The sequence below is a fragment of the Tenebrio molitor genome, chromosome 2, assembly GCF_963966145.1.
Source record: "Tenebrio molitor chromosome 2, icTenMoli1.1, whole genome shotgun sequence".
In the NCBI taxonomy this organism is placed as follows: Eukaryota; Metazoa; Arthropoda; class Insecta; order Coleoptera; family Tenebrionidae; genus Tenebrio; species Tenebrio molitor.
In genome coordinates this window covers 11,914,593-11,942,592 of record NC_091047.1, presented here as the reverse complement: position 1 = coordinate 11,942,592, position 28,000 = coordinate 11,914,593, and the positions used below count along the sequence as shown (strand labels likewise).

General features: G+C 35.5%; 2 protein-coding genes across 6 annotated transcripts in view; both read right to left on the bottom strand.

The window, feature by feature from the left end:
• Positions 1-1,012: 1,012 nt before the first annotated feature.
• LOC138123366 (E3 ubiquitin-protein ligase sina-like) lies at positions 1,013-26,068 on the bottom strand. Of its 5 annotated transcripts, XM_069038039.1 has the most exons (3): positions 21,114-21,401; positions 20,160-20,274; positions 15,295-16,237 (listed from the first exon to the last, which is right to left on the bottom strand). In XM_069038039.1, exons 1-3 carry the CDS (start codon positions 21,163-21,165, stop codon positions 15,310-15,312), a joined length of 1,095 nt encoding a protein of 364 aa, XP_068894140.1. In that variant the 5' UTR covers positions 21,166-21,401; the 3' UTR covers positions 15,295-15,309. The 5 variants fall into 5 exon arrangements, 2 of the variants coding, with proteins under 2 accessions (XP_068894140.1, XP_068894139.1); XR_011156768.1 differs by lacking the exons at positions 15,295-16,237; positions 20,160-20,274; positions 21,114-21,401 and adding exons at positions 1,013-1,113; positions 22,196-26,068; XR_011156767.1 differs by lacking the exons at positions 15,295-16,237; positions 20,160-20,274; positions 21,114-21,401 and adding exons at positions 6,487-6,758; positions 22,196-26,068.
• LOC138123370 (uncharacterized) overlaps positions 7,155-28,000 on the bottom strand; it is a 38,358-nt gene continuing 17,512 nt past the window's right edge. The window contains exon 3 of the mRNA XM_069038056.1: positions 7,155-7,429. Within this exon, the coding sequence (XP_068894157.1) occupies positions 7,298-7,429 (132 nt within the window). The 3' untranslated portion in view covers positions 7,155-7,297. The remainder of the gene's footprint in view (positions 7,430-28,000) is intronic.

Below are 28,000 nucleotides of genomic sequence, written 5' to 3'. Positions count from 1 at the left end.
AATAGCACGAGAGGTCAAATTTAACACCGTTAAAAAGAATATTTTTTTGTGAATCCAGTGATGTAGAACATGCATATCTCAATTTACTCGAAACTTTATAAAAAAATTATCGAATTAATAAAATTTGAAAAAATTTGACCTTTGGAATGTTTTTTTAGCCATTGTTAATTCTTTGCCGCCTGCACTTTGGCCAAAAACTTAATAAAAGTATAAGTGTAGAAGTAAGACATTTAACTGAAACAGATACATTTTAATAAAAAAGATAAAAAGTTTAAACGCGAAATACATAATTTTTAAGCAAAAAAAAATTTTCAAAATGGCGGCGATGTGGGCATGTGTTACTTCACTGAATTCACAAAAAATACTCTTTTCAAAAATATTACATTTAAATCCCCCGTGCCATTTAAAAAAAAACAAGTTAGTTTTGCATCTTCAAAATAAATGACGTTAGAAAATTGAAAAAACTATCAGATGATAAAATTTAAACACTTCTACCTGTGTGCCAAATTTCAATGCGTTCTGCTAAACCGTTCTGAAAATATTTAGCTGAATCCATACTTTTTAGCGACCCTGTATAATGTAGCTGTAATGACACGCAACCTCGGAACTATCGAACTGAACTGAGACGATTATAAAAAAAATCACTTAAAAACATAACGCACCGAAAAATACAAAACTCTCCATCCAGCCAGTAGTTATCCTATGCCTATGATGTTGTTTACAGAATTACAGCTGTGACTCTAAATGAAGTTTCAGTACAGGTATTTTCAATAATTGTTATAAACTGTTGTTGGAATTATTTATTCTTCGAGTATTAATGATATAGCAAATGTTATAAAGTGTAGACACTCGTCTCTGTGTCTGTAAAAAAGCGCGCAATCTATCATCAGTGGACAGAGTATAGCTGTTCGTTGTGTGCTCGGTTCGTCGGCTGTTCGTGGCACCAATTTTGCGACGAGCATTACATTACATGTTACATTACATGCTCGGTTCGCGTAGTCTGTACGCGCCTTTACGGGCACCATCAGCATGTTTTCACATATGGCACAAGTGCATACTTTTTCAAATAACATCTTCTGGGTAAAATCTTCGTCCTGCTTTTCCATTATGGTTCTATCAATAAGAAATAGTTAATTAATAGTTATAGTGTTGGATTAATTTAGTAAAATTTAAAATCTCCCAATCTCTCGCTGGACGAAGTTTAGAAAGTTGTTTTTTTTTTTTGTTGACAAAAAAAAGCTCTCGTGTAATTATAAGTGAAAAAACCTTTACATTTTTTCGTACATTTGTTCTCGTACCTATAATTGCCAAGCAAACAATATTCATATTAAAATTAAAATCATTTTGACAAGAGTTGAGTTTTGATTTTGCTGTTGATAATTTATTTACATATTGTTACCACCGGCCCTCTGGAGCGGTCGAACTGTCGATTCCATCTTCGGGGCCGGTGTCGAGATTTGTTGACCCATGCCTTTATTAACGCCGGGGTAGCAGATGCATCCCGTCGAAGAAGATAGCCGTTTTACCCGGACCCTTTAAAAGAGCCGCAGTCTTTTGTGCAGAGGAGAGGAGCACGAAAGAAAACAACCTTCTCGTCTAAAGCTTGTTTGACACGATACTAAATTTGTGAGAAAATTTACTAGTAAATGAGAGAGGACCAATGAACGATCAGGATCTGACAAAGACAGACTATGATCCTGATCGTTCATTGGTCCTGTCAAGGGTCTCTCTCATTTTCTAACAAATTTACTACGAAATTTAGCATCGTGTCAAACAAGCTTTAGATCACGTAAATAGAAATGTGGTCGTTTGCCGGCCGATGTTGATTAGGGAATTGGGACCAAATGCGATGAAAGAATGAGTTTCGCGCAGTCGAGAAAATGAAATTATCGAGCACTCGGGATATTACTATTTACAATTACTAATTTACATAACTACTGGATGTTTTTTCAAGTTTGTTGTCTAGTGCCGTCAAAGAAAATAAGGTAATTGTTCACTTTAACTACTTCTGGAATTTTCGCGTTTTTTCTGGCTAGACACCCTCAGGGCGTCCTCCTAGATCGTGTCCCACCATTCAAACCTTGTGCAAATGCCTTTTTTTCTCTCTTGTTGTGTTTCAAGGTCGCGTCAAGGTCGCGCCAAGTCTTAGTATAACTAAAGGGTAAGGTCCCGGCGCTAGTGGGTTCGAATCCCACCGAAGGGGGGGGATTTTTTCGAAGGAAGGAAACTCCGCCGGGCCATGGATGTGTGTGTATGTCTAGTAGGGGCTGACGGTAGGGTGGTGGAAGGAAGAGCGACACTCTCCCGACACCACCGCGAGGTCAGCAGGGTTCAAATCCCAGGCCGGATGGCCTCCCATGGATGTTGTGTGTTGTGATATTCGTGTTGTGTCGTCCAGAAAAAGGAGAGGAGAGAGGGTGGGCGTAGGTAGCCGGGGAAAGTACCCCGGAGCCCCGCCGCACCACAAAGGAAAAAAAAGAAACCAAGCCGACCGTAAAAGGTACCTGATAGGCCTGTTAGGTGAAAATGGAAAGGCAAAAAAAAACAAAAAAAAAAAACAAAAAAAAAAAAAACTAAAGGGTAAGGAAAATTTTCAGTTGCACAAGGTTTGACTGGTGGGAAACGATGTAAGAGGACGTCCTGAAGCTGTCTAGCCAGAAAAAACGCGAAAATTCCAGAAGTAGTTAAAGTGAACAATTACCGAAAATAAAAATACAAATACTAAATAATTATATACCTTCATAGTTTAGGATAGATTAATAGACTTATGCAAATGCATGTTTTTGGAACTTTTCGAAATAAATGTATATTATCGACATTTTGATATTTTTAAAGAATTTAAAACAAACCAAGTTGCTTGTTATAATCGAATTCTCAAGGACAATAATCTACCTTTACTTTAGTGCCAGAAAAGAACTAATGCTGGTTGAATAATTAAATGTTGACTACAATTTATTAAAGTAGAAGAATTAGAGAAATAATTTACCTTGTACTTGCACAACACGTGGACACAAAAATGGCCGCTGTCGAATGTCGATACTGACCGTACCCCCAGCTATTCTACTTTCGTTGTGATTATTTTCGAACACCCCACTTTCTCACCCCATACTTGACCAAAATGGCCAATCAACACTGTAAGATTCTAAATTGTTTACTTTAGCTAAGCGCGATAGCTTTCAAATATTTCTAGAGTTTTTTATATAACCGTTTTTATTTTCCATCATAATTTTGAATGTTTAAGATAAGATAAGCCTTTTGTTAGGGCCAAACCTAATATATCTACATAACGGGTGTAGAATTGTTTACCGAGACATAGGATTTTACATGTAAAAATAGTGAGTTTAAATTATTTGCTCCCCTAACAAGTTTATGGCAAAATAGTTAAGATGAAAGTTAAAGAGAATTAAAATGACTGTCTAATTTCAATCATAGTTTTATTCTAACATCTTGTGGTACTAAAAGAAAGGCGAGAAAGGAGTTAACACAAAAATATTAAAAAGTAGTAGGTACCTACTAGGCATGACATTTTATTTCTTTCTTTAAATGGTATTATTAAGAAACTTCCAAACAACATTTGCCTCAGTTAGAGAAGTCTGAACATTTAATGGAAGGGTCGCATACTAGTTGCGTCCCGCGGTTAGATTTTAATACGGGTCGCTTAACGGCTTGTATACTAGTTGCGTCCCGGAGATCTTCCAGGAAGGCTGCTTACTAATTACAACCAACAACATGAAATTAACAAAATACACCTAATAAAACGTCTGTTGTGTTGATAAAAGTTTATTGATATAGTTTGGGAACGAGAAATTGGAACTTTAGCTTCTTTACTTGCAATGGGTTTAGGGTAGGTTGTAAAAATTACAATAAGGAAGATTAATTATGAGCACTTCTTTCCAGGAAGTACAAACAATCTGCATTTTGCCGATATTCGGCATCCCTTTTTAATAACTAGCAGGTATACTAGACTAGCTCGTCGGCAGGCAAAAACTGATCACTATCGTAAATCTTCAATATTATAATCTTTACAACCAACCCATTGCAAGTCAAGAAGCTAAAGTTCCAATTTCTCGTTACCAAACTACAATATACACATAATTACAAATTTTAATTTTAATTTTACATGTGGCAAACAGTTACAAGTATATTCAACCCTTTTCACAAATTGGAATGGGCTAATTTCATTTGTCTTTAATTTATTAATTTGATTTTCTATAAATTTCTTTTTATCAATAAAAGCTTTTCGGTAAACCTTTTTTGGAAATGATGCACTTCTTAATTTGTATGTAACTGTATATCTGAAAATTCTTCAATACTTCTTTCTATAAACTGAAATATATTTGGATGCCCACAATAAAAAGATGCATTGAATTTTGAGTGAAATCTTTCACATGCGTTGGGAACTTGAACTGTTTTCAGCCCACATATCAGGTGGAGAGTGGGAATCTTCAGCTATGTAAGTACCATTCAACGAGATAGTCAAATAATTTGAACCTTGAGATGGCAAAAATAATGTAACTCATAAAATTTCAACCAATCACCCTTATCACTAAACATCCTACCGATACTGTAGGGAATAGGAGGAGTGGGATTCATTTATTTTAATCCACAGGTAGGAAAATGGTCAACCGGGACGCAACTAGTATAGGATTTTAGGGGTCGGTTTGACCGCGGGACGCAACTAGTGTGCGGCGAATGGAAGATACCTTTTCATTCGTCCATTTGAAGGGCAAATCAAAAGAAAATTAAATAATAGTGAAACCATCCGACAAATAATAATTTTAGTCAAATTTCATAGCTAGTACTACTTTTTAGTATTTTTGCCTTAACTCCGTTCTTGCCTTTCTTTCAGTACCACAAGATGTTAGAAAAAAAGTAAGACTGAAATTAGAGAGTAGGTATGTAATTTTAATTCTCCCCAACTTTCATTTTAACTAACTATTTTGCCGTAAAATTGTTAGAAGAGCAAATAATTTAAACTTCTTATTTTTCCATGTAAAATGCTATCTCGTAAAACAATTCTACATCCGGTATGTACCGCTATTTTACAAAACTGAAAATGACCCTAATTTACTGACTATACAATAACTGTACATCAAAAAACAGAGATAAAATGAAACAATTAATAAAATTTTAGAATCTAGAACTGGGCTTGAAACGCTCTTATGAGTTTAACCAGTTAACCAGTTTAACCTTTGCCATGCCATGCCATGCACTTGCAATTTCGCTGATTTGCTATTTCTAAGAATTGTTCTACATTGGTTTGAATTTCCCAAAACCGCCCTAATTAGTTTGTAATCTTCATTCTCCTGTTCGCACATCTGGTTTTTACAAAACTAAATGATGTACGATATTACCCTTGTTTCTGTGTTTTCTACTAACTCCGTTTTTACTTTGTTTTGTTACTTTTCTAATTACAAGTGGAAACGATTTTAGTTATTTTGTGCAATAAAACAATTGCAATTCTTCCCCTTTCATTACACATTTGACAAAAATTTGAGAATGCTAAAAAAATCAATTAACCTAGTGAACATTAATTTGATGTTTCTCTCAATTTGAAATTTGCGAACATTTGCAATTATTCACTTTAGCTTTCAATATGTCAGATTCAGAAACGAATTTGTTAAAATTTGAATTAGGAATTTCAAATGATTTAGGTCCGGTTTCTGGAAACATTTTATTTGGATAGTTAGTTAACTCTCCGATAAATACAAAAATCATGTAATGTGATTGGTCACTTTCTAGCGTTTCTATAGCAACGCTTGATTTAACCGGCCATTAAGTTATCGGACCGTTCCAGAAAGCTAGTTTACTTTATCTGCCAATTGTTTGGGGGATAATAACTTAATCTGCCGCTCGTCAGATGCCATGGCAAGTATGGATTAAAATAAGATTTTCATGTGTTACATCACTGAATTCGAAAAAAAATACTCTTCAATAGCTATTTATGCACCAAGGGTGTTACAACGATGATTATGCCCGGAGAACGATGAATCCAGCTCGAGGGCGTTAGCCCGAGAGATGGATATCGTTCGATGGGCGTAATCATTCGGTGACGCCGTGGTGCATACAAGATTTTATTTTTCACTATTCGTGTTCTTTAAAAAAATTGGCATCTTTGCAATTATGAATTGATGAGGGCGTTATGAATTCATTACGCCCGTTTATTCTTATTACGCCCGCTTATTCTTATTAGGCCCTGTTTTATTCCCCGGTTGTTATGGACATTTTTACGTATTTCGTATCCTAGGAGTTATCATGCAATTATACTAAAGTGAAAAATAAAAATATTAAATTTGACCACCCGTGCTATTTAAAAAAAATCAAGTTGGCCTTGTATCTTCAAAATAAATTATGTTAGAATTAACACTTCTACTGTGTGTCAAATTTGAACGAGCTCTGCTAAACCGCTCTAAAAATATTTAGCTGTACATCTAAAATGACCTCTTTTATTTCATTATAATTTGTTGAAATAAAATCTACAGCTTTTAGACAGGTAGCCCAACTATTTAGCATAGGCTCTGGGGGCAGAAAAATTCCTGGTAACTTTAAGATAGGTGAAAGCACTTCATTTAGAAATAAGAAGATTATCACCGCATGGGGTGAATTCGAGTAGGAAACAATTCGTATCTTGTTGAGAACAACTCACCTCTTGGAAAATGACCTGTGTCTTTCTGGGAGACAGTTCGCCTCCTCCGTTTGTCGCAAACAGGCAAAGGAGATTAAATAACTCTATCTCAATGGTGCGGATGTTCATCTACCTGTTAAATAATGAAATGAAAAAATTCCTATCCCAAATTAAAAAAAAAAAATGCAAAAACACCTTAAATATGCAAAAATGTATTTACATAATGTATTTATGAAAAACTGAGAAATCAATTTAGTAATATCTTATTATTATCATAATAATAAAGTAAAATAAGTAAATAAAAATGATGTTTTACGGCACATTTATTGAAGAATTAACATTCTGTAGGCTAAGAATCCAGTAAAACAAATACGTAATCTGAAAAAGTTGCTTAATTAATTTAATTTATATCGTTATAACAGGAGTAAGAATGTATGTATGTATTTATATATGTATATGTATACAATACAATTTATAGGTATTCCAATTTATTTTAGACTTGTTTTAAGTAACGTCAATCGACAATTAGTTCGATAAAAATAATCACTTTATTGTGAAGAACATTAGGTACATTTTTTGGTAGGTAAATGTAAGGAAATAAAATGGTAATTTCTTATAAATCCAAATAAATACAATAAAACGTTGTAAAAAATACTAGTCCTAATGCTAAATTCAATTCGATTTTTGTTCGAATAGCTGACAGCAGTAACTAATTTGATCGTTATTTGCATCTTTGTACGACGACAAATCGTTGTATGTGAAAGAAATAATATTGTGATCAGTCACGGTGGTGGTAAAGTTTAGGCACAAATTTGATTTTGTTACTTTCCGATACTGCAACCGCAGAAATACTTCACGTGTTCGATGCTGTTAGATCGAGCTCCCAAAGGCGCAAAATTAAATGTATAAGATGTTGTTTCGTTCAAGTTGTCTTTATGCGTAAGTTTGAAGTGGTTCTTAGTCGACACATAATTTCCAGTAAAATTGCAACCAGATACAGGACATGTAAACATCTTGTATTCACAAATTCCTTCGTGGTGAGCGATTTCCTTTCCTAAAAATGTTGCACAACATCCGAATTGACTGTATGCACATGGATACTGTACAGATGGAGTGATGGCTTCGAGACAGAAGTTTCTACTACCACTCCATGGTTGACGACATGTGGTGAGGTTGTACTATGGTCAAGAAAAAAATTACCTTACATTCAAAAAATCTGAAAAAATTACCAGCGCTTACAAATAATTCAAGCTTAATATAAGATTAATTTAAAAAAAATCTACCGTACAGTTTCTTAAAAAAATTAGAAAAACCATGTTTTTAACCACATTTTATTTTTTATATTAAAAATGGGATGATAAATTTTAATGAAAATCCAACATCAGGTTACAATAGCTTTTCTGTAAGTGTTCCATTTTTTTGAGTGATTTTGAATGTACAGTTTTTGCATAAAAAAATAAAAAAATGACGATTCGAAATCAAGCAAAAATACATTAACTAAAATTAAAAACCCATTGTACAGTTCGTAAATATAATAAAAAGAAGATTTACATCAAATAATTGACTGCAACAATATTTTTTTCCTCAAAAAAAGCATTTTGAGTTTATGATTTCAAAGTGCAACACTACTAATGCAACACTGCACAGTAGCGTCCTCATAGCTTGGACGGATATCTTGTCAATTACTAACTCCAATGTCACCAGTGCCATCTGCAAACTACTAGACAGACAAAACAGTTTATTTATTTCAAGAAACTGTAAAATAGATTGGTAAAACATCATTAGGATAACAATCACTCTTGCAAGGTGCAATTACGTAGTTATGGCTTTAATTTCATTTATCTATATATCGCGATATCAAAAATTATCTTGGTCAAAGATGGTCATGGATTTTCAAATAATTGTCGACGCTATATCGTGCATTTTTGTTAATCATTTTTTGAATATCAAAATCTGTCAGACAGTTTTTGAATTATGGTTTTCAGTACAGAGCACAAAATTTATATGATTGAGGCGTATTTTTGAACTGGTTAACTGGTATGCAAAAAATGAAGAAAAAAGTGGGGGTTCTCATTTAAAAAAATTGGTGATGAAGTCATTGCGCAAAAACCAATGACGTCATTTAAACAAGTTGCACGCCACACGATGGCATTTTTCAAAATGAAATCGACCTACCCTAGCGATTTTCCTAAAAACATCACATAATGCTATTATAAATTTTGTTCCAAACTTTATGTTCACACTGTAGATAAATCAGTTAAACGTTCTTGTAAATCTTGTAATAATATACTTAATCGTAAGTTTTGAGTTCCTCGAACAGGTCAATGCTATCGATATCACGATCATTTGAATCTTTATCATTATTCAATTTTAAATGTAAATCTTTACAATGATTTACGTTACTTTCCTGAGAGCGTAGTGTCTAAAATACAGCGTGAGTCTGTTGGCAATTAAACAATTGAAAAACATCGGTGTTCTTTGTCTCATAATTGGCACTGACCGGATGTTTTAACTTGACACGACATTAACAGTTTTTGGTTATGTCGGTTATGTTTATGCAAGGCCGGCGTAAACATTTGCGGGGCCGTGTGCAAAGTGTGCGCGGGTGCCCTCTATAGTCTATACCTACCTATCTATCACTTAAAATTTCGTGCTTTTTAATGAAAAAATCGTAACAAACATCACTATAATCTAGGTTCTTTGATTCCCGAACGAAGATCCGTTCAAAGCTCTATTCTATTCGGCTACTCTTTTAATTTTACCTCTTATATTTTCAAACCTTTTAAAAACACATGTTTCCAAATTTTACTCTGAAAAGAGAAAGTGGAAACGACCATGACCATAAAAATATACCCCCTAATTCATGATAGTAGAAGCACAAGTCCACAAGTGTTTAGCCTAGCTCACCGGTGGCGGGAGGTCTTCGTCGGTGTTCTCTAAAGGACCCGGCGATTCCAAACAATATTATATGATTAATTTAGTGCTTCATTTTTTTTCAAGCAATGCGAGCACCTGTTTCTTATGGCATCCCTAAACCAACAATAGGCGCTCATAAAATGTCTTTCTTTTTTTGTAATTTAAATATAAAAACATCGTTTGTTTAATTCTGTTGGAATTATTAGTGCGGAGTCCTCTAAGGCGCGGGGCCCTCAAGCCGCGGGACCGTGTGCAGTCGCACACTTTGCACACGCCTGCCGGCCGTCTTTATGCAATTAAAAATGAACCTTTGATGGTAAATTTCAAACTTGCCAAATTTCATTGTTATAATATAGCAACAGATTCAGATTCAGTCATTCTTGATCACGTCGTAACAAAGAAAAATTGAATTTTAAAATTATCTTTAGGGTTATTGATTGGTTCATCATTCGCCTCATAATCAAACTTTTTTTTTTTCGAATTTTTGTAACAACTGGATATACTGGATATAAAATCTTTTAATTCTTTAGTAATTTCTTCAACGTATTCAATAACTGTTTGAATATTAAATGTGCATTATTTTACTGACGACACCGTTATTAAAGTTGCCGTTAATTAAGGTCCATAAACGATATATTATGTAGATTTATGCAATTAAAGTCCATTAAAAAATCAAAAAACCACCAACGTCGCATTTTCCTCGATAATTACTATCGGCAACGCTGTCTAGTGTAAAATTTAGTGAGAATTGTAATTTTGAAGTTAAGTATTTATTAAGCTTCAAATTACTCAAATTTATCAGGGGTTCGTGTGAATTCTATTCTAGGCAAGTAAAAATAATAAGAATTAATAAATAAATGAAACGTGCTGAGCAATAATAAAACAAATTGAACGAAATTCAAAGCTATTGAATTTTATTTTGAATCAAATAAATAATTAATAAATAATAAATTAATAATTTATAGTTACAAACATAGTAAGAAAAAATAACTATCTAGGGTTTTTAAATTTTACGAACCTAAAGCAACAGGTGGTGGTTTTTTGATTTTTGAATGGACTAAGTATATGTATATGCCAGAAAGAGATTAATTCGTCACCATGGTAATTAAAGTAATGATTGAATTTTTCTATTTGTGATATTAGAATGAATACAGGTGCAAACAAGGTTTTTCCCAAAATACACTGACTTGGTATTTATTGCTCTGTGGCCCTTTGAAGTCTGGTCACCGTAGACAACGACATAATTGTATCGCACTGACCGGTAGTTTTTTCATACATTTTTGTTGAAATTATAGCAAGGTGTCGAGCAGGAAAGTGTCTTTGTCACCCTCACCCTCGGGTTCACGTTCCGGTGACCCTGTCGTCAGGCCAAGACGCAAACGCCTACGTCGTTTGTTTATTTCTGCCGCTGCGCCGGTCGAATAAAATGAATAAATAGATGTCGTATTATACATAGTACATACTCGTAGTCCTAAGTTTATTATAACGTTACAGTACTAGATCTATGTAGATCTATGTGCGTCTGTTAGGGATATGTTGTTATACGGTAACAGTTTACTTTAGTTTTATCTGCATATTGTGATAATGTAATTTATGGCTATCAGACCATTCACTACCCCTGGTCCCGCTTTTATATTTTAGCTAAGACTACCTGCAAAAGGGACAGGGATGGTGATAGCCATAAATTACATTATAACAATATTATTTTACTTTTATTATTGTTATGCAGGCACATATTTTAATCTGTGATCTTTATAATTTAAATAAATGTTACTATTATCCAACTTTTTCGTATTCTGTGTTAGGTTACACCTATCCCTTTTGTTTGTATAGAACAATTATTATAGGATACCAGAATCAGACAACTTTATGGTTATACATATAACACGTGTGTTTTCAAATCATACGAGATAAGGTTAGTCCAAGAGGCCGTCACCTCAACAATTAATAACAATGATGCTATCCAAAAAACCAGTCCTCTTTCATTTAACAAAAAAAAACGGTTCATGTCACTTTGTAGAACCCGCCCTTGAACAGATGGTTAACAAATTTTGGGAATTGGACTCTTTTGAAAAGGAAACAGTAATAACTCAAGATGACGCTCTCTGTGAGCGAATATTTGTTGACCGTCATAAACGATCAAAGACGGGTAGGTAAATATGTGGTTTCATTACCATTCGCACAGGAAAACTCTAATTCAGGTACCTCTCGAGCGGGTGCCGACGGGAGCTTTAAAACGATTTTTGCACAGAAAACCGATCCTTCGGAGAATATAAAAAATACATATCACTAATACTTCCGAAATCGAAGAAGGATGTCCAGTTATATGCACAAAGGCAAACGAATCCACTGAGTTGTTGTTAAAATATTGATCTTTCAATATATTAAAACGATTTTTGATTAATAACATAATTACATAAACATTTTTGTTTTATAATACAAAAATTTCCGATAATATTGCGGAATCTGGAAAAGTGCCCCGAATGCTTGCAGCGTTTCCACGTTGAATGGCAAGGGAAATCCTCTCGAAAAGGAATTTCTTTGATTTTGAATCGCCTGACTCCGCGATAAGTCGGTTTCCGATGACATTAATGAAATCGATGGCTTCTTTGCACCAAGGGCCTAAGGTTTCAAATGCTAAACCTTTAAACACGTAGTTTGACGAAATGATTGAACTATATTTGCTATGTTTGCGTTTGCAAGCCATTTCAGCGGCAAAACCTGAGACTTCAGATGATTTCAATACGTAACTGTCTGCAAGTGTATGTATTACATATTAAAATGGGTTCAGTAATATTTAATTTTTCAACATAAAGACGAAATTGGTGAAAACAACTACATATTGTTTATTGACCAAAAAAAAAACTCAAAAATTGTTAAAAAAAACAATTAATTGTTGTTAAAAAACATTTTTAGAATCTGCGTCTCGAATAGGTCTATTATTGTATTCAATTTGGAGTCGTTTATGGCTATCTTTTAAAGCACTCGTAGCTTAATAGATCTCTAAGAAAATTTTTATAAATATTTCAGTGTATTATTGTCATTTACACCAAAAAACTTGCAATATTAATGTTCAAACTCTACTTTTTAAGATATGTTGCAGATGTAGTTGCATCCGTTACCTTGAATTACCAATTAATACAAAATTTCCTAGAATTTGAAAATTTGAAATTTGAAAAATTTTATTTTTTTCTTTAAAAATTAAAACAAAGGGTGCAAATTCTAAAAAATAACATAAAAAACTGGTTTTATCAGGCCGACAGCCGTGAGTTTTAGCATTTTCTCTCACCGGATGTGTAATTGATATCATTCTTTCGTTGAATATCCAACAAGAATGCATTCATTCTTTAATAGTCGGAAACACTTTTTTCCTGTTATTCGATTCAGATGAAATAGTAGGAAAGGGGTACATATGCATTATCTAGAGAATGAAAAAGAAATGAAAAAATGACACGACAAATATTTTTGGTCAAATAAAGTGGCACTTGAGAACAATAAGGTTTAATAGTTATTTTTCTATAATTGATTCAAAAAATTGAAATTCACGCATAGTTATCTGTGCCTGAAGTGGATCATTTTCTAACGTGTATTTTTTTTGCATTGTTAGTAAGATCGAAACCATAGAAACCATACAAAACAGTGTGTGAAATGCAATTTCACGCATACGACTATTTCTGTTTTTCATTTCGCGCACTGTTTTTTATTAGTTACCTAGCAACATGGTCACTGCATTGTAACTTCAGAGTTCCTTCAAAAATTTGAATTTTTAATTTCAATTTTTTGAATCAATTATAGAAAAAATATTGTTTATATTTCGTGCGCGAAGATGTTTTTGTGCATTCAAAGGCTTATACTGCCTCGACCTTCGTCTCGGCGTAAAAGACCTTTTCATGCACAAAAAACACTCTCTTCGCGCACTTAATATAAAAATAACTATTTTATATAATTGATTCAAAAAATTGAAATTCACGCATAGTTATCTGTGCATGAAGTGGGTCATTTTCTTACGTGTCTTTCTTTTTGCATTGTTAGTAAGATCGAAACCATAGAAACCATACAAAACAGTGTGTGAAATGCAATTTCACGCATACGACACTATTTCTGTTTTTCATTTCACGCACTGTTTTTTATTAGTTACCTAGCAACATGGTCACTGCATTGAAACTTCAGAGTTCCTTCAAAAATTTGAATTTTTAATTTCAATTTTTGGATCAATTATAGAAAAAATATTGTTTATATTTCGTGCGTGAAGATGTTTTTGTGCATTCAAAGGCTTATACTGCCTCGACCTTCGTCTCGGCGTAAAAGACCTTTTCATGCACAAAAAACACTCTCTTCACGCACTTAATATAAAAATAACTATTTTGTATTAAGTGCGCAAAATGATTGTTTTTTGTTGGCGCATGAGAATGAGTTATTGGTCGAGACCGTCAGGTCGAGACTTCAAACTCATTCGAATGCGCCAACAAAACAATCATTTTGCGCACGAAATACAAACACTATTTTTTCTACAACAGCTTTTTAAACTTTTGCTAATAAAACTGACACTACTACAAAACGATCAGACATTCAAGTTGCCCGCTTGCGCTGGTTACTTGGTTATGAATTTTTGTAAAATTTTCCTTGTGTGTTTTAATATTTTTTTTCACCGTAAAAACAGTGAAAATAGTATATTATACGCCAAGGTAGAGAAGACATTTTTTTAAGCCGAGGTAGTTTATTAAAGAAATAAAGAAGCGAATAAATAAAGAAGCGAGGCTTAAAATTGTCTTCTCTAGCGTGGTGTATATATTATTTTTTTCACTACTAGATCCGTTAAAACCCTTTCTAATAATAATTATTAATTAAATTTGTTTGTCCGATGCGACGATCCGAGTTCTCATTTTTCAACGGTTGCTATGAAAATTGAAAATCGTCTGTCTACGTTAACCAATAAAATTAAAGAAAATCTTTCGTTGCTAAGTGACGGCTGTTCATTATTGACCTTGGTTAATAATGAAAATTATTATTAACCAAGGGAGAGAAATTCTACTTCTGGGGTCGGTTCGAGAGTCAATAATGACGCCTTCTGAGACTAGTAGTGAAAAAAATAAATTTTATTTTATTTTTTTAACCAAGGGAGAGAAATTCTACTTCTGGGGTCGGTTCGAGAGTCAATAATGACGCCTTCTGAGACTAGTAGTGAAAAAAAAATATTAAAGCATCCAAGGAAACTTTTTGACAACTATTTTTGATCTATCAAAAAATGACATACTTTGCAACTCGATAACGATGCAAAAATGTCACGTTTTTTTGACGGTTGTAGAAAAAAGATATTTTCTATTTTCTGTTTAATTTATCATCTTAATATGTAGTATGTAATAAATGATATTAGTAGGTCTTACGTTATATATGAAAATGATTTAGTTACGGAAAATTTAAAAAACTGTCTATATTAAAATATTATTTTGATTTCTCTGGAGTGAGTGTAAGTGAGCCAACGGAAGCTAGACGGGGCTCGAAAACCTTCTAACAGGATTGATTATACCCATAGTAAAAAATAATATATTGCCAGTTTCCATGTATAGGTTAGATACCCAAAGCTTCGGGTAGACAGGAGGTGGTTAAGGGAAGCGGCCCAGTTTGAATCCACCTACCGGTCAATAGAGAGAACAATAATTGTGCTTGAACACCAACCCTTCTTATTTCTGTAAAGAAATTGAAGTCTGTAAAGGGAAGGCTAGAAGGTTGGTGTGTTGCCTATACGCCAACTATCAGAGTGTACCAGTTCAGAGCCATCTTGCGTTTGTGAAACGTAATATTTTTAGGCATTGTACAACCTTAAGCTTCTGGCGACAAGAAGAACACAAACTGTGTCCAGTATTGCAGAGATGTATAGGTGGTCGCATTAATTCTTTGCAAACGAGACACTCGAGCTGCTTCAGTATTTCATCGTTCATATTTTTAAAAATGCACTTTGCAGGTTTTATTGTGGCCATGATGTTTTCACTGGCTGCTGCAATTTCCCGTAGAGTCGATAGTTTGATCTTCTTGGCCGTGTGTTGATAGTGCAAACTATTGAACGATAGACGTTTTACTTTTAACTTGTGCTGATCAGTTTTACCCACATATTTCACAACCAATTCTTCATCTTCAGGGTTAGACTTAATGTCTAAGATGAAATGTTGCAAACTTTTACCATCTTCGTCTTCCGTAATTTTCAAGATATAGGTTTTATTCTTGTTGCTCAATAACTTTACAACGTTCGCAGATTTTGCGATGGTATTCTCGAAAGAAAATATACCATAGGGGCTCGTTATAACATGTTTCGCATGTTCCTCCTTAAAATGTTTGAGTAAATCTACCAGTTTACCCTTCCACTCGCAATCAGATTTTGGCATAACGCATTCAACCGTGCGAAAAATACATTTTTCTTCGTGGTCTTTCAAGTCCCCATAAATAACTTCAACGTCACAACCTTCCGTTTCAAATTTACAAGGAAATTTTAGTTCTTGTAGGATTGTATCTAGTTTAGTATTCGGTAAACTTTTCCCTTTTTCTACGTTCCGACTTCTGAAACATTTGTCACAGACATTCCCAACGTTCTCGATCATCATTACGGGCACCATCAGCAAGTGTTCACATATGGTACAAGTGAATACTCTTTCGGATAACATCTTCTTGGTGAAATTTTCGTTCTGCTTTTCCATTCTGGTCCTACCAATAAGAAATAGTTAAAATGGGAACGCATTATCAACCAAAACTTATACAGTACGTTCGTCAAGTTCGGAATAAATTCGATAAAACTGTAAGTAGTAATTTCTGAGAAAAATCCTTGAACAGGTCAACTTTGTTTTTAAAAAGTGCATATTGTTCAGTACTTTGCTTATATTGACAGCTTGGTCATCTCCTAATAATGACGTCATCAATAATTTTTTTTAATGACAACCCCCATTTTTTTCTTATTTTTCTGGTACGCCTTCGTACTAGCTAAACGACCAATGAAAAAAATTGACACCTTACATAACAATTTTTTTGAGAAAATGACAAATTTTACTTCAAAAAATTTAATTGAATTTTTAACTTTTTTTTTTTTTTTTTCAATAGATTTAGTTACAATGGAAGGTTTATTTTAATAGACCAAACAATTTAGAACGATTTGCGGTAGAGAATTCCCACTGAAACCGAACAAATAAGCCCTGACATTATTGAGCGCAGTGGACAAATTGTCGGTGGGTGCCAAATAGTTGGCGGGAGGCAATTTCAACATTTGCGTTGAATTTTACTGTTAACCTGAGATGTTTGTTTGATTTTGTTTGAGGTCAATTAAAATTTTTACATTAAAAATTAATTAAAATTTTTTAAGTAAAATTTGTCATCTTCTCAAAAAAATTGTTATGTATGGCATCAATTTTTTTCATTAGTCGTTTAAGTACATACTAAGAAGGTCTACCAGAAAAAGATGAACAAATTTAGGGTTGTACGTATGTACAGTTGCGGAATTAAAATTTCGGGCAGTATTTTTCTGTCACTTCAACAAAATCTCTGTAAACCACCTTTTACTGTCATCATGACATTCAAAAATTAAACTTTACTGTGTCAGTCACGCAGTCAATTTTGAATTTTCAGTTAATTGCACTGAGTGTAATTAAATCATCGCTTTAATATGTTGCCCACCCGTTATTATGCCACAAATCAATGCCAAAAAAACAAAAACATACTGAGAGTAAAAAATGAGGTTACTAACGTAAAGATTGTTTTAGAGTTTATATCATGACACTGACAATACTGTCCGAAATTTTAATTCCGCAACTGTACACTTCTATTAAAAAAAAAAGCATACACATATTGAGGGCTACTGTAAATTAGTGTACCTATATAAAAGTTTACTATACTTGGGCCAACCAACAGATATAGTAATAAAACCGCCCCCTAGTGCCCGCGTATTTTAAATAGCAGCTTCCAATTGGCTTATTCAAAACGTGCGCAGATTTTCGAAAGCCTGATTTACATCTACAAAAATGACTTGACGGCATTCGGCGTCTCATTCGTTTTAACCTCGCTTCGGGAGTTTGACCACGTGTTTGTTTGTTTTCCTTGGCATTTTTCGATTTGTATTACAAAATGGTCTTTTTTCAAGACTTTTGATTCTCCGTTTGTTAGAAAGAACCTGTTTCATTGTGAAACAGGCTTCGGCGTACATCGTTCTACGCAACTAGGCCACATCCCCTTTTTTAATTACTATATCTGTTGGTTGGCCCAAGTATAAGAGTAGGGCAAACGCGTATATTTGACAACTATTTTTGATCCAAATTTATGTCAGTTTAATGTCATTAGGTCAGTAGCGTCACAAGAGTTTCTTTTAACGGATCAGAATAAATAAAAAAAATGAAAAATACTGGAACACCAAACCAAACAATATTTTATATAACAATAATAAATATTTTTGCTTAAACATTCATTTAAATACTAAATACGAATCTATTGTTTTAAATTTTGAACCATATCCCTCATGGCATGACTCTTGCTGGACCATTTAATTTTTTGGCGGATTCTGATTTCCCTTTTTAATTTCGCAGTATAAATTTTTAAACGACAAACCATCAATTTTAATGCAAACTTAAGTTTCAGTGATTTGGTTAAAGTTTCGTTTGAACATTTTCTGAATTTTTTTGTTCTAATGGCCTGAAGTTGATCTGTAAAAACATTTTCCAATTTTTCTTTTAGTTCTTTATTTTGACGTTTTTGTAAGTAGAGGGTGTTAGCGCCAAGACGTACCGCATTACGTGTCCAAGTGGTGATTCTGTATAGTAGTGCTAGTCTTACACCACGGATTCTTACACATTCTTAAGTGCGGACCGCACCCCTGCAGATTGACTACGCGCCTCGATCAGTGCGGACGCATTATTATTTAAGCTTTTAAGATTAAAAGCTAACAGAGGGCATTACTTAATTTTTTGTTATTTACTTTAAAAATCATCAATCTCTTCTTTAAATTCTGAATTTTTTTTTGGAGACGGACGTGATCAAAATTTTCTTTAAATTGGTTTAAATTATCCGGTAACGCAGCACACATTTTTTCTTCTATGTTTGAATTTAATGAGAACTTCGGAAAGCCGAAAATAGAAGGTGCAGCATGCTTCTTCAGTACTTTCCCACTGATCTTCTGAAAAATGGTCTGCACATATTCTTCCATTCTTCGGTGGCGTTCTATTCACATGCTTTGTCCAAATAGAACGCTTATATGGGTTTTTCGAGATAGATTTGAAAATTATACCATCTTCGCTTCTGTTTTTACATCCTTCTACACTGCAGCCTGTCATTGTTGTTATTTGACGAACGGCAATGAATGTCACAATGGTAAAAGTGGTAAAAGTGATCCACCAATCAAATTGGATCACGCTGTTTGCCGTACTCTTAGTAAACTTTTATATAGGTACACTACTGTAAATGGGGATAAAATTAATTAATCGTTTCCGAGACAACGTATTACTGACATTTTGTATGTATGTCAAATGTGTGAACACTGTTTTTCATAAATTTTTAAATTGTTGTTAGATTGCTGAGAGTTGCCTTTTTTCATAAATTTGTGAATAAAAGTTTGAATTGTGTTTGTAGTAATTGGTAATACTTGCCTAATAAATAAGGCAAAACATTTACACACATTAAAATCTCTGAAGGATACATCGGAATTATAAAGTTTTCATTATATTCTGGTAGCATCACCTGTGGAAATCTTTTGTGTTGAAAAACGGGTGTTGCAGCATTAAAATACGACATAACCTCACTAGAAAATAACAGCATGACATGAATTATGAAAAAAAGTAAACACAATTATAGTCCTACAGAAACTCTAGTGGAATTCGGCTTTGGTTGTAAATATAACAACAACAACCGAAGAATAAGATTTTATTATCAAGTAATAAATGTTGTCATAAATACAACTATAGTCCTACAAAAACTCTAGTGGAATTCGACTTTGGTTGTAAATTTATGTTTGTCACTGGAAAAATAGAATTTTATGCTGCAGCAATAATCCTACCGATAAATGCTAAGAGGGTCCTTGGTTTGAGGTTCGCAATGCTAGCTTCAGGCAGGGATGTTACAGGTAGTGCCGGTAGTGGTAGTGTTATTTATGACAAAGTTTATTACTTGATGATAAAATCTTATTCTTCGGTTGTTGTTGTTAAATTTACAACCAAAGTCGAATTCTACTAGAGTTTCTGTAGGACTATACCACTACCTGTAACATCCCTGCCTGAAGCTAACATTGCATACCCCAAACTGACAACCCTCATTAGCAACTATCAGTAGGATTATTGCTGCAGCATAAAATTCTATTTTTCAAGTGACAAGCATAAATTTACAACCAAAGCCGAATTCCACTAGAGTTTCTGTAGGACTATACAATTCACGCTTTTTCTTTCGGTAACAATTTGTGGCACGTTCCTGCGGTTCCTGCTTTCCTACACAAGGTTAAGTCTGTTGCGTTGCGAAACTGACGTATGTGTGGGGAGCATTTTGCATAATTTCATTAATTTTTCGTGCAGTTTCAATAACTGCATCAGTGCGTTTTAGTGGTCGACCTGTGGTTTTTCTTCAGTAAACGCCTTTAGTTTCACGAAACAACTTTACACACCGGCTAAGGTCGTCTTCGAAGGTTTTCCGGTCGACAATAACAATGGGAAATTCAACGATAAACTCTTCTAAGCAGTTTTGTACGGAGTAGATCCATGAACCATTCACTTTTAAACCTTTGAGGAAATAACTTTCGATCAGAAACGTTTTCTGTTCTAATGTGAACACCAGTAAACTAGACTCCAGCCGTTTAGTGAGGATACATTCGGTGGGGATGCGCAACAACGCTATTTTGTTCGACCAGTCCATTATTAGGAAATAAGGGTGGTTGGAGTTTGCCAGCAAAATATCGGTAGATGTCACCACCTCGCGCATTATAGGAAACTGTAACAGTATTACAGAAATTATAGAAGGAAAAATTTATTCGAATTTTCAAAATTTAAATGTCTAGCTGTTTCTAGCGAACACAAATTGATTTTGCATTGATTGTGATTGAAGTTCTTAGTGTATTTGTTATTTTGACAGTCAATGACTGATTAACGGTTGATATTTATTCGAGTTTCGAACCCTTCCTATGTCTAGCTCTTTCTCGCGAACACAAATTAATATCACAAAATGATTTGCACCGATTATGATTGAAGTTCTTATTGTAGTTACGTTATTTTAGCAATCAATGACGAATTGACGATCGACATTTATTCTAGTTGAGAACCTTTCGTAGGTATTACAGTTTGCATTCATTCACGATCCAAGTGCCTCTGGTGGCCATTTCACATCGAATGGCACGACTTGTTATTATCGGCGCAGACGACGATTATTTATATCACCCGTTTTTAAATCAACAGCAACGAATACAATACTTAATTGTGCATCAAACTTAGTATAAATTGCTTAACTACATGTTTTTATATAAACCACTTCTGTGGGACGCACTGGTTTTTCTACGGCACTGGAATATTTGGACCGCGCAGGTTTCCCCCACCTAATGTATCCTCACTAAACGGCTGGAGTCTACCAGTAAACCTCTCTGAACGTAAATTTACCATAACCTCACAAAACGAAAACATAATGTTTAACTCACAATTTTTAGAAAAATTCACAAGACTGTGTCTTGAAAAAGCCAGTTTTACACCATTCCATTGTCAGAAATCGATGAAATACTTGAAGTAAGACTAAACGCTGCGAAAATGTGGAGAAAACCATGCGAGACACTGATTCTGACAACAAATTAAAATCGTACATCGTACCATAGTACAAATCGTACCAAAATACGTTCTTGGCGCAGACCACGTGGTAGTGTCACGGGTGTTCTTCTGTACTTACATCTGTCGTGGATATATTGACAATTGATATTCAATTGTTACAAAAATATTATTCTTTGTAACGTCGTCCGCGCCGATAATAACAAGTCGTGCCATTCGATGTGAAATGGCCACCAGAGGCACTTGGATCAGTTGGATCGCGAATGAATGGAAACTGTAATAACCACGGAAGGTTTACAACTAGAATAAATGTCAACCGTTAATTCGTCATTGATCATCAAAATAACAATAAATACAATACGAACTTCAATCATAATCGGTGCAAATCATTTTGTGATATTAATTTGTGTTCGCGAGAAACAGCTAGGTATAAAAAGGGTTTGAAACTCGAATAAGTATCAATTGTCATTGATTGTCAAAATAACAAATACAATAAGAACTTCAATGACAATAATGCAAATCATTTTGTGATATCAATTTGTATTCGCTAGAAACAGCTAGACATTTAAATTTAGACAATTTGAATAAATTTTTCCTTCTGTAATTTCTGTAATACTATTACAGTTTCCCATTATGCGCGAGGTGGTGACATCTACCGATATTTTGACTTTTTTCCGGACGCAGAGTTTTGAGCGATTGGCACGACTTGTTATTACGATCAGCGCAGACGACGCTTTGTAATAATGAAAATTATAACGCGATTTTATTGTTGACCTGCTTTACTAATTTGGAAGTCAGTAACGCACCTGTTGACGCAGAAAAATCCGTATGATTTTTTCAACAAATTAATGAAAAATAAATCATTAAATACTTTATAATTAAATGTGAAACTTACCTCGTTTTTATGCTAAATTACACTGCAATCTTTCCCAGGTCCTGGTTGAAAGAAGGTCACTTTAATTATGTGGTAATGTTAACCCGTGCCCCGCGGCCCGTGGGATTCCACGAACACCAAGTGGGCGATTCCGGTGGTTGGTATGTCCGGTGGGACTCGACGGCCGAACGGCAGCGAGATGGAGTACGGACGGAAGAAACGGGGAGTGGGGGAGTTACCGATCTACTCTACTCGAGTCCGCAAGTTATATTAAAAAAACATATACACATCATATAATTAGGAAATTAGGATAAACATGTATAATCGTATCACTATAACAATATGTATTATAAGTAATCTTAGTATCAGAGTGTATACAATCCGTCAAAGTTATAACAAGAAATTATCATACCATACAATTATAAATATGTGCATAATCGCATCACTAAACACGGTGTCCCAGAACTCGCGCCCCAGAGAAAAAAGGAGAAATCTTCATAAAAGGACTGTTTGACCCGGTGAGGTCGAATGTTTTTGAATAAAGACTTGTTAATAATAATAACAATTTATTAACGTTTTACCAGCTCACTCCGTTCGAAGTGTGCTGGTTGAGGTACAGATCTCGAATGTTGGTAAAAGGTGGACAGGCTTAAACTAAATTTACAATTGCAAGGGGGGAGGTAACGGCCCTTTCAGGTAGAATTTCTAGGATTATACATATTCCCCCCGTTGAAGGTATCAAGAATTGAGCTTCAAGTACATAATGAGTAGGTTAAGCAATACATAATTCTGAATACAGTAATCACTATGACAGAATTTACGGGAAAACAAAAATACATATGATGAAACGAATGTCTGAACATATTGGATTATTCACTTCACTAAATTGCCCTTCACATAATACACTTTCACTTTATGTTGTCTCCTCTTCGATGGGCAACGGGCATACCTTGCGTAGTGAACGTTTAACCAGTCCTTGGTTGGTTTTGACTGTGACGACTCTTACGTGGCCGTCGTTTCCGGGGTGGGTTTCCACGATTCTCCCTGTCTTCCAGCAGAGAGGCTGGATATTATCCTCTACAAGAAGTACCATTGCACCCTCAAGGTCGGCTGCTGGGGGTGTCTCCCTTTGCCATTTTCCGCGGCCTTGTAGCGACGTGAGATACTCCCGACTCCATCTTTTCCAGAAGTGGGCACGGACCTTTTCTATAAGTTGCCATCTCGACAATCGGTTGATTGGCACCTCACTCCAATCGTATTCTGGAAAAGTCGTTAGTGTCTCTCCTATAAGGAAGTGGAATGGGGTTAGGACTTCAAGATCGTTGGGATCTGCGGTTAGCGGGGTTAGTGGTCTGGAATTCAAACATGCTTCGATTCGGACCAAGAGTGTGTATAGTTCATTCTGCGTTAAATGGGAATTGCCCAGTACTTTTTTTAAATGGGGTTTTACAGATTTTATGTTGGCTTCCCATAGGCCACCCATATGGGGCGATTTGGCTGGTATAAAATGCCAATTTATACCCATTTCGGTTAAGTTGTTGTGAATTTTGTTCTGGGTTTGTTGGTTTTGGAGAAATTTAAAGAGCTCGTTTAATTCATTGTTAGCGCCTACAAAATTGGTGCCATTGTCACTGTACAGATTATGTGGATGACCACGTCTACTTATGAAACGTCTTAAAGCGCCAAGAAATTCTTGAGTGGTCAAGTCCATTACAAGTTCTATGTGAATAGCTTTTGTGACGAAACATATGAATAAGGCTATATACGCCTTGCTTAGTTTTTTACCGCGGCCTCTAAATTCCCGGACGTAAAATGGCCCAGCGTAGTCAACACCAGTTGTTGCAAACGGACGTGCAGGTTGCACTCTGTGATTGGGAAAGTTTCCCATTTTGAATTTTGCCACTACTGGTTTGACCTTGAAACATTTATGACATTGGTGTAATACTTGCCGTATGACACTGCGTGATGACATTATCCAATATTTTTGGCGGAGTGCCGCTAAAGTGCCCTGGGGACCGGCATGAAGCTGCTGTTCATGAGTGTGCTTTATTATTAATTTAGTCACAAAATTATTTTTTGGCAATAATATCGGGTATTTGATATCAGTATTTATGTTTGCGTTTTTTAGTCTTCCACCGACGCGTATGATATTGAAATTGTCAAGAAATGGGTTCAGAGGAAGTAATTTCGAATTATTGCTTAAAGGTTTTCCGTTTTTTAATGATACAATTTCGTTTTGAAATTCAGATTCTTGGAGGAGTCGCACAATTGTCATAGTAGAGGTTTTTAGTTCGGTGGTTGATAAATTTGGTTTCAAATTTTTGTCTTGACTTGTACAATTATTTATGAACCGGAGCGTCCACGCCGTGACTCTTTGTAGTTTTTTGAATTGTGAGAATTTTTTGAGAAATTCGATTTCAACGTTTAGATTGCAAATTAGGGCGGGTGCTCGTGATTCTGCAATTTCCATTTGACCAACGTTTATGTTCGATTGTGGCCATTGACTTTCGTGATTTTTTAAGAAAGGTGGTCCGGTGAACCACATTTTGTTTTTCATTATTTCGGTAGGGTAGGCACCTCGACTTAGAATGTCAGCCGCATTGTTTTCGGATCGAACGTGGCGCCAGTCTTGAGGTGAACTTAAGGAAATTATTTCCGAAATCCGATTACTTACAAAGGTTTTTAGTGAGTTAGGTGGGGTGTTGATCCAAGCCAGAACAATACTCGAATCAGTCCACAAAAATTGACGTGAGAAATTGAGAGCAATATTGTTTTTCACCTTTGTGATTAGTCGCGCAAGTATTAGGGCGCCGCAAAGCTCTAATCGCGGTAGCGTAATGGTTTTTAAAGGGGCAACGCGGGATTTTGCACATATTAATCTGATGTCGTACTCGTTCGATTCATTATTATGCGTTCGCAGGTAGCCTAGTTGTGATGCGTCACAAAATCCATGCAGTTCTATCACCTTGCCTTGTGGGTAAGAACTTATCAAGCGCGGAATTTTTATGTTTTTTACATGCGTTAATTCGTTTAACATCGATGTCCATGCCGAGTGAATAGACATAGGGACCGCTTCGTCCCATCCCAATTTGAGTGCCCATAGTTGTTGTAAAATGATTTTTGCTTTCATTATTACGGGACCGATGAGTCCAAGCGGATCGAATATTTGGGATGTGACCGACAGAATTATGCGTTTCGTTACCTTTCGCGGAATGTCATCTAGATTTATGTCGTAATTGAGGGTGTCTAATTTAGGGTTCCAATATAAGCCTAACGTTTTTGTTTGTTCGTTTTTGTTTAATTGGACCGTTAAATTTGGTTCGTCGTTTTGATTCGTGGGTAAAGCTGTGATATTATTTGATTGAAATTTACGCAATTCAAATTGACCTTGTTTAAGTATTTTTATGATTTGATCTCTGAGTTCTATTAATTCCGCTAAAGAATCTGCTACTGTCAACAGGTCGTCCATGTAAAAGTTATTGTTGATAATTTCGCAGGCCCTTGGATATTTGTGAGAGTTAATTTCGGCTAATTCCTTTAAACATCGCGTTGCTATGAAACTCGCAGGTTTTGTACCATAAGTTAGCGTTGTCAAGGCGTATGTGTTTACTGGCTCAGTCGCGTTGTTGCGCCAAAGAATTAACTGACAATATTTGTCATCTGGATGGATAAGAATTTGTCGATACATCTTAGTTATGTCGGCGTTTAGGGCGTATTGAAATTTTCTAAATTCTACCACTATGGAAAATAAATCTCGCTGAATTGTAGGACCGCACATTAGATTGTCGTTTAAACTACGATTGTTTGTGGTTTTGGCTGAAGCATCGAAAACTACTCGCAAGCGAGTTGTCGTGCTTGATTCCTTTAAAACAGCGTGGTGCGGTAGGTATATGGAGTTTTGTTGTGAGTGTGAACTCTTGAAAAGGTTTTATTTTAATTAATTGTTATTTTTGTTGTACATAGAAACCTTAGAGACTAAAACAAAACACAATATAAACCTACTTTAATTGCCTTTCTCAACACTCCCCCACAATTAAAGCTCTATATAATGCAAATAATCTCTACGTTAATATTACAACAATTACAATAGGTCATTTCGACAATAGCAACAAAAAATGTTGAGTGGCGAAAACAAAAGTAATTTTACTCTCAAAAAAGAAACTTATGGATGTATCTAAGTTTGAGTTTCTTTTACTCCAATAAGCAATCTTAATTTTTCGAAAGAAGTTCGTGGTAATCCTTTTGTCAAGATATCCGCCCTCTGCTCATTCGATGGTATATACTTGACATCGATGATTTTGCTCATTGCCAAATCCCGGACAAAGTGGTACTTGACGTCTAGGTGTTTCATCCTTCGGTGCTCGTACTTGCTCAGCAAGTGTATGCAGGATTGGTTGTCTTCGAACATGATGGTGGAATCCTCGTAGGTGACGTGCATGTCCCGGAGGAGATTTCTGAGCCATACAAGCTCAGCAGCAGCGCATGCCAAGGCGACATACTCCGCTTCCGTGGATGAGAGAGCCACCGTGTTCTGTTTCTTCGTCGACCAGCAGACGACGTTTCCATGGACTTGCAGTAAAAATCCCGTAGTGGATTTTCTGTCTAAGGATCCTGCCCAGTCTGAGTCTGCGTAAGCTGCGAGGACTGGAGCTGTCTGCCTGCGGTAAATCAGCCCAAAATGTTGAGTATCCTTCAGGTATCGGAGCATACGCTTCGCCTCAACCCACTGCTTGTCGGTTGCGTTTGCTTGAAAGCGACTGTAAAAATTTAAAGCAGCACTTAAATCGGGCCTCGTACAAAGCATAAGATACATCAGACACCCTATTAATTCGCGATATGGTTTTGTATCAACGATGCAATCTGCAGGTTCAACTTGCTCGGGTTGAATTTTTGCATCCATCGGAGTTTTTGCACCCTTGCAATCTTGCATGCCAAATCGAGTCAGCAATTTCTTAATATATCCGAATTGAGAGAGTCCCATCTCGTTGTCGTTCCGGGTGATACTTATTCCAAGAAAGTTCCGCAATTCTCCGAGGTCGGACATGGAGAATTCTCTTTTGAGAGCGGCTGTAACCTGGTCTAGCGTCGTTTTGTCGTCTCCAGCCAAAATTATGTCATCTACATACAGCAGGAGGTAGATTTTTGTGCCGTTTTGTATCTTTATATACAGGCAACGGTCATGTGGGGATTGTTTGAAGTGAATCCCTTTAATAAATGTATCAAACCGTTCATTCCAAACACGAGGTGCTTGTTTAAGACCATATAGTGAGCGATTTAACTTGCACACGAGTCCGTCTTTTCCGTTGATTCCATCAGGAACTTTCATGTAGATTGTTTCTTTCAGTTTTCCGTGAAGAAAGGCGTTCTTCACGTCCATTTGCATCGCATGTAGGTTGTTTTCGTGGATTACTGAGAGAAGTGTTCTTATGGTTGTCAACCTTGCCACAGGAGCGTATACTTCGTCGTAGTCTATCCCCCTTTTTTGTGAACAACCTTTTATCACCAACCTCGCCTTGTACCGTTGTGGTTCTCCGTTGGCGTCCTTTTTCAGTCGAAACACCCACTTGTTGTTGATAGCCGTTTTTCCAGGTGGCAATTTCGTGTAAGTCCACGTTTCGTTAATATCCAATGCGCGCAATTCCTCCAACACAGCTTGGTACCATTTTTTTCTGTCTTCTAGGTTCTTGATATCCTCATAGTCCAGGGGTGCCTCGTCCACATAGGCCTCGGCGTTCAAGGCTATGACAGTGTACTCGTCGAAGTACTCGGGCTTCCTTTTAGTTCGACTAGAGCGTCTTGGTAAGCTTGTCTGCGTCGGTGTGAATT